Below are 7,503 nucleotides of genomic sequence, written 5' to 3'. Positions count from 1 at the left end.
ACAGATCCCAGGGTGCCTCTGGGAGCGGCGCGGCCCTGCCCCGCCCGCCTCCCCTGGCCCGGCCCTTGTTGTCGGGGCCGGGGCGCTCCCGCGGAGTTTCTCCCCGAGTCCGGGCACTGCCCCGCCGGCCGGGTGGGCGCGTCGCTGCCGCCTGCTGCCCGCGCGGGGGGCTCCGTCGGGCGCGCGGCTGTCGTGCCCCGGGGCCGGAGCGGCGCGCGCGGGGCGCCCCGAAACCCCGCGCGGGGCATTGTGTGTGCGCCGAGCGCGCGCGCCCGCGGCCGGGGCGCAGGGGGGGGGGGTGGTCCGGCTCGCGGGGCGCCGGCGGGACGCTCGCGGGGATCCCCCGCGGCGGGGGGCGGGGCGCGGGCCGGGGGTCCCGGGCGCGGCGAGACGGCGGCCCCGAGGGCGCGGCGCGGCACGATGAGCGGCGGCGAGGTGGTCTGCTCGGGGTGGCTCCGCAAGTCCCCGCCCGAGAAGAAGTTGAAGCGTTATGTAAGTAGCGCCCGTGCGCGCCGCACCCGGGGGGGGCGCGGGGTGGGGGGGGTGGTGGGGGTCCCCGGAACTTTCTCGCTCCCGATCCCGCCGGCCGCGGCGGCGCCGTGGCCGGCCCGTGTCATTCCCGGCGGGGGCCGGGGTGGGCAGGGCCGCCCGTGCCCTTCAGCTGCGCCCTCGCCTCCTCCCGGGGCTCAGGGGGCGCGATCCGCCGGAGCCCCCCCACTCTCTCGGCTCCGCGTCCCCTCCCGGAGCTGGGTGTCGGGGCGCCGGGCGGGGTGGGGGGGGGCCGGGCAGTGGACGCCGGGACGCTGCCCAGCCCGAGGAAGGGAGCGGGAGAAAGTTCTCCGGGCGCCCGGCCGCCTGTTGGCGGAGCCGGCTGCACAGTTTGGCGGTTTGGAGTCAGGGACCTTGGAGATGGGCCCTGGCCGTGCTGCAGGGAGCCCAGCGCGCGGGGGGCAGCCCGCCGGCGGGACGCGCTGTCCAGCCCCCGCGGGGGCCGGGGAGGGGGCGGCCGGGCTGGGGAAGGGGCTCCCCGAGTCGGCGGGGCTTTCCCAGGCCTTGCCCGCCGTGGAGCGGTGTTTGTGGTTTCACGGGTACACAGTGCTGGTGGCATCCAGCAGCACGGGGAGGACTTTCCCGGGTAGGACTTGTCGGGCTTTGGGTGGCCGTCGGCTCCCGCTTCAGGGGTCCAGAATCTTCTCCCCATCCCCGCCAGCCCCCAACCATCTTTTTTTCTTTTTCTTTCTGTCTTTTCCCCTTGCAGAGAAAAGCAATGGCATGTTTGCCGGGGCCCATGGAGCCAGTACCTTCTTCCTCTGGGGGGGAATTTTTGTTTTCTTTTCCAAAGCAAAATTGATGCCTCCTCAAATATACATTTATGACCAGGGGCCGGCACTTGTCATGAAACCTGTTTCTGGTCGAAGGATATCTACACCCAGTCGCCCCGCTCAAGTTAATCCCATTAGTCACTGTTTGCTTGCACAGTTCGGAGTGAAACGCAGCGTTTAACCTCACCTGACCAGTCACTGCGGAGTTTCTGCTGTGCTTTCTGCCAGAATTCGTTATAGACAAGTAATTCTCATTTCAGGGCTTGATGCCACCAGTCCTCAGACAGAGTTCTGTGGAGACTTTCAAAACCCTTGCAGATCCCAGCTTTCCGCTTTAGCCCCGGATGCCTGAATATTCTTTGTGAGGCTAACTTTATTGCGCTCCCTGGGCAGACAGAGGCGCTGTGCGTGTGTGTGTGTGTGTGTGTGTGTGTGTGTGTGTGTGTTTGCTTTCCTTTCCTTCTCCGCAGATGCCTGGCTCCCAAGGGAAGGTTGTCTGTGTGGGAGAGGGATGGGGAGCTTGATTTTGTTTCAAAAAGGTGAAATTCAGGCAAAGCAGACCCAAGGGGTTGAGTCCTGCCCAGGGGACTCCAGAAGAATGTGCGAGGCGGTCCTAAAGCCTTCGATTCACTTCTCGCTCTCTGGGCGTGCCCCGAGCCGGGCTGGGCACCGTGCCACTGACAAATACAGCAGGTGGGAAACGCTACCCCTTGGCTTTGGAATTGACAATACTCTGAATCAGGAGGAGAATCAGCCACAAAGGAGCCTCTTCCCAAGGACTTGGGGCTGGTGTGTGGGGGAGGGGTCTGGAAAAAATTCTGATGTCATCTGATCAGTGCAACAGTTTTATGAGGCAGGTACTATCCCTGTTTCAGAGCTGAGAAATCCATCTACGCAACCAGACCGCGCCAGTGGCAGGATTTGAACCCAGACCGGGAAGGCTAATGACTCACCTGGCTCTAGGGATTCCTCCTCCCTCCCTCAGCTCCATCCAGACAGGGCCTGAGTGTGTATAGTTGAGGATGCCTGCAGGGGTGTGTGTGTGTCGAGGGGGGGGGCGTGGGGGGGGGGACAGGACTGTGGAGCGGAGGGGCCCCTTGACCTTCCAGCGGGGCTCCCTGGCTTGCTGAAGGAGGAAGGAGGGATGCTTCTAGGTTAGCGCCAGTGCAAAGTGGATTTATTTAGACTTGAGCTTGCAGGCTCAGGGGCGGGGCGGGGAGGGTGGCTGGTGGTTAATATTTTGAGGAATCAGCTCAGTGCAGATGGAAACCAGGGGGGTGCTTCAGGGAAGAAGTGGGCTCGCTACATTGTTTTCAGGAGGGCCCAGGCATAGCTGCTGTGGGGGGGAGGGGGGGGTGAGAGGCCGAGTGGGTTTTGAGCGCTGGCTGTTGATCTGCCATGCCCATGGGGTGACTCGGAAAGGTGGTGCTCCGGACTGAGGACCCAGGAAGGTGACTGGAGTGTTGGTAGTTAAAACGAAGGGCAGAGGGGACTGGAGCCATAACACAGCAGGTAGGGCGTTTGCCTTGCACGCGGCTGACCCCAATTCGACTCCCAGCATCCTGTATGCTCCCCTGAGCACTGCCAGGAGTAATTCCTGAGTGCATGAGCCCGGCGTAGCCCCTGTGCATTGCCGGGTGTGACCCAAAGAGAAAAATATAAATAAAATGAAGGGCAGAGGGGAGGTGTACTAAGAGTCCAGCAGACAGGGTGCTTGCCTTGCGTACAGCCACCCCAGTTTGACTTTCGGCACCCCCTCTGGTGCCCAGGAACGAGGCGGGCAGGAATGGCCCCTGAGCACCAGGGGGTGGTGGCTCCCAAACAAAACCAAAATTAAAAAAAAATGAAGCTTGTTTTAGGTGTGTGAGGTATCTAGTTGGCCAGCGAGACATTTTGCCTTTCTGATGATAGATCTTTTGGGGCCTTTGGGGTTGTTTTTGGAGGGGGGCGGCTTTTGGGCCACAAGTCATAGTGCCTAGGGGTTACTCCTGGCGCTGCCCTCAGGAATCACTCTTTGCATGTAGGATCTGGCCGGGGATCGAACCCGGGTTGCCCACGTGCCAGGCAGACGCCCTCCCTGCTGTGCTATGGCTCCGGCCCCTGACGAGGAATCTTTCGGCTCAGATATTTCAGTTCCCTTGGGTTTTGCTGAAACAGCCTCGACTGAGACATCTGTCTACGTTTCTTAGGTTTGCTTGCTTCCCAGGGAGTCTGTACTCGGGGGAGCCCGGATACAGGCGTGCAGGGTGCTGGGGAAGGCTTCCAAGGAGAGCACTGGTCGCAGAGATGAAGGTGACGGCTGCCCTCTAACTGCTCCGTAGCCCAGGGGTCTGAGTATTGGTTCTGGAGGGAGATCGCTAAACTATTTGAGGGGACTCCAGCAGTTGCCTGATGAGGATATTACCAGGAGACTTCCAGTGGGGTGTGTGTGTGTGTGTGTGTGTGGGGGGTGATCTTTAAGTGTGTGGGGGGGTGGGGATGGGGGGACGGTTTCTTAGCTTCCGCCGCAAGCTCTTGTCATTCAGGCTTCCTTCTCGCGCCTTCGCCTGGCATGGGTTAGCCCCTTCAGAGTCAGACACCCCTTTGCATGGCTCTGCCCAGCCCCGTGCCCGTCTGCTGGGGAAAGTTTTCTTGGCTCTCTTAGACAAAGTGAAAGTGACAGAAAGGAAGGAGGAAGGATGGAGCCCAGTCCCTAATTTTTTTTTTTTATAGACTTATTTATAGAGGGTAAGACTCCCCCTGTATGCCTGTCATTTATTCTTTGTGAGACTTCCAGTTTGCTGAAAACAGAGAGGAAACACTTCATGCTTTCTTCTGGGGTCCCCCTCCCCCAACCACCACCACCACTACTTTGTTACTATTTTGGGTGCTTTTTTTTCATTTGTTTTGTTTTCTTCTTTGTTGAGGATTTGAGTGGAATAATACTGAAATCACTCTGCTTTTTTGGGGGGGAGTGTCACACCTGGCGATGCACGGGGGTCACTCCTGGCTGACGCACTCAAGTCAGGAATTACCCCTGGCAGTGCTCAGGGGACCATATGGGATGCTGGGAATCGAACCCGGGACGGCCGCATGCAAGGCAAACTCCCTCCCCGCTGTGCTATCGCTCCAGCCCCTACTGAAATCACTCCGGCTGCAGGAAACAGCTCCGCTCTTGGGAGTAAGCACTCACCATGGGGCTTGGATCGTTCCCTGTAGCGTTGCAACATGACGTAAGTTTCCGGGGACGGTCATTAACTATCGGTGTGTGGAGCTAGAGAGCTAGACCAGTGGGTGAGGCACACGCCCAATCAGGTGTGATCCCTGAGCACCGCTGGGTGTGCTCCTCCCCCATGCCCCCACCCCGGGATATGTATGATAGGCTGCACGAAGGTGCTCAGATTTGAACAGCGCTGTGTCAAGACAATTTGATTTATTTTTTCTTTTTGGGTCACACCCAGCAATGCTCAGGGGTTACTCCTGGCTCTGCACTCAGAAATTACTCCTGGCGGTGCTTGGGGGACCCTATGGGATGCCGGGGATCGAACCCGGGTCGGCCGCGTGCAAGGCAAATGCCCTACCCTCTGTGCTATCACTCCGGCCCCTCAAGACAATTCGAAAGCATGGTGCAGTTTTCATCAGGACTGAGCTTCTTGGTCTTGGTGGAGAGAAAAATGCAAGCCTGGAAACAAAGGGCCCCTTCGAGCCAGCTGGCTTCTCAGCACCTCCCCATCCGGGCCCTTTCCAGGGGCTGCTGCTAGCCTGGCCCCCCCCCCCCCCCCCCCCCCCCGCCATCCCCCGGGTTGTGCTCCTGCAGGACCCAGCTGTCAGCTCTAGGCAGGCAAGAGAGGGGGCCGGCCCAGCAGGAAAACCCGCTTCTGAGGCCAGATCCAGGGCGGGAAGCAACACCTCAGCCAGTTTCCTGACGCCTCATCTGCACCCTGAGGGTGGAACTGCAGAACTCTGGCTGGGAACGGGGCCCCAGGAGGGAGGGCCCCTCTCATGGGGTGGACCTGATCTTGCCCACACGGGCAGAGGGGAGAGGTGTGCCCGCAGCTTCCTGGGCCCAGGGCAGCCAGGGATGTGTGCAGAAGGGGCTGGGGGTGGTGTTGGGGTGTCTGGGGCCCTCCATGCCCTCTCTGAAGCTGGAGGCTGGAGGCCACCGGAGGTGCCTGATTATTCCGTGGAAGGAAATGCCGTCCTGCCGTGCTCGTCGGCAAACGCTCCGTCCACCATCCTCGTGTTGTCTCTCCTTTTCGCTTCTTCCAGGGTGGCGGGGACCTTATTTCTGTTTGCCAGGATCACTGGCCAGGAGGTACAGGAAGCCTCCGGCGGACTAACGACAGCGAATGAATTTTATCCTTGTGCCAGGAATTATTTCCTTGTGCTTAAAGATAAGGGAACAAAACTCTCCCGGTGGAACCTGCTGGTGCCCTGAAGCAGGGATCTGTCTCGGGAGTCAAATATTTCATGGGGCAAGTGTGTCCTTTTGGAGGGCAGTTTTGGAATTAATTTTTGGACCAACACCTGGTGTGACCTGGGTCTGTTCCCGGCTGTGCTCAGGAGTCACCCTGGGTGGTGTTTGGAGGGACCCGAGTTGACCGGAGATTGAATCAGGTTGTCTGCACAGCACCTTACTATCTCTGCTTTTTCCCCGTTAAAATGTTTTTTAGAATATCCCGGCTGGAGAAGTAGTCCAGTGGGTAGGGCATTTGCCTTGCACGTGGCTGGCCCACGTTCAATCCCCAGCACCCCGTATGGTCCCCCCCAGGCCTTCAGGCGTGAGCCCTGAGCACCACTGGGTGTGGCCCAAAAAACAAAAGACACACAAACTTTTGGGTTTTTTTTTTTCTTAGTTTTTGGGCCACATCTGGCAATATGCAGGGCTTACTCCTGGCCCTATACTCCGAAATTTCTGTTGTTGGTGCTCAGAGGACCCTGGGTGGTGGTGGGGATGGCATCTGGGTGGGCCGCGTGCAAGGCAAGCACCCTACCCGCTGGACTAGTGCTCCGACCCCTCCAAATAAACTTTTAGGAAATCGTCTTTAAACACAATATGGCGCTGTGGCAGGAGTCAGCCCAGGAGACCGTTCAGCAGCTGAATTCGTGATTCCAGCGTGTCTGCCTTTAAGTCTGCTTACAGCCCGGGGTTTGAGTCGGTTTGGGTGCTAGGACCCAGAGCCCATGCGCCAGGCCCTGGCTTCAACCCCTGCGCTAGCTCTTGCAAAGGGCAAGGAAATAAAACGACGCAAAATTCTGTGCTTTGAGTCAGCATAAAGATAGGTGAGATCTGGGTTATCTGACGATTGAGGGGTCTTAAGAGGTGACTGACTCCAAGCCGTAAGTGCCCGTCCTAATTTTGTTAGTCTGACTGGAGAAGGCCCTCAGCTCTGCTGGGGAGAGACCCAGGGATGGCCCAGGATGGACAGCAGGTGAGGCAAGCACTTCACCTCTGCCCTCCCACTACTGCAGGGGGCGGGGCGGGGGTGGGGCAGAGCCAGCGATGCTCCGGGTGTGCGCTCCGGACTCTGTGCTCAGGGATCACTCCTGTCAGGCCTGGAGCACCATGAGGGATGCTGGAGATCAAACCTGGGCCGGCGGGTGCCAGCACGTGTCCTCCCCCTCGGCATGTCACGGTGCCCTAGATGCACTTTCTCTCGTGCAGAATGTTAGTCAGACGGTTCACGGAGGGGGAGAGGGGTGGGGAGCTCGTCCCAGCCCCTCCTTCTGGAGAAATCAGTCTTAACTTCCTGAGACTGAAGGTGGCATCTTCCCGGGGCGGTGGCAGTATTTTAGGAGGTCCTGAAGCGGAACCCCTGGGAGACGCACCCCCTGCCCCCCACACTTTGGTGCCAGTTGATTCCATAAATACACTGGTCTTCCCAGAGCGTTTTGTCATGTGGAAAAAAAAAAATCGGGGTGGAGAAGGCTCACTCCCTGCCCTTAAGGAGTTTCTAATCTGCTCGCCCGGGCGCCCTCGAATCCTCCTCCTTAAGATGGGCTCTTTGGTGATACGGATTAATTGCCCCGTGAGTGATCCAGGTACTAATTGCTGGAGCGTGCGGGCTGGGGAAGGGTGTCGCCCGCCCTCCAGTTTCACATCTGGGCTGTGAGAAGAGTTTCCGTACCACCTGCGGGAGCGGCGGAGCCGGGTCGCCAAGGAAGAGCAGATGCCTAGGAGGGGACAGACAGCTTTCCCGCC

General features: G+C 59.4%; 1 protein-coding gene across 1 annotated transcript in view; it reads left to right on the top strand.

Annotated features, from left to right (window-relative positions):
* Positions 1-311: 311 nt before the first annotated feature.
* The window catches only part of GAB1 (GRB2 associated binding protein 1), a 119,198-nt gene continuing 112,006 nt past the window's right edge, over positions 312-7,503 (top strand). Inside the window, 1 exon segment of the mRNA XM_004606200.2 lies at positions 312-492. Within this exon segment, the coding sequence (XP_004606257.2) occupies positions 421-492 (72 nt within the window). The 5' untranslated portion in view covers positions 312-420.

The sequence above is a fragment of the Sorex araneus genome, chromosome 7 (genome assembly GCF_027595985.1).
Source record: "Sorex araneus isolate mSorAra2 chromosome 7, mSorAra2.pri, whole genome shotgun sequence".
NCBI classification, from domain to species: domain Eukaryota; kingdom Metazoa; phylum Chordata; class Mammalia; order Eulipotyphla; family Soricidae; genus Sorex; species Sorex araneus.
This window is presented reverse-complemented; position numbering and strand designations above follow the sequence as displayed.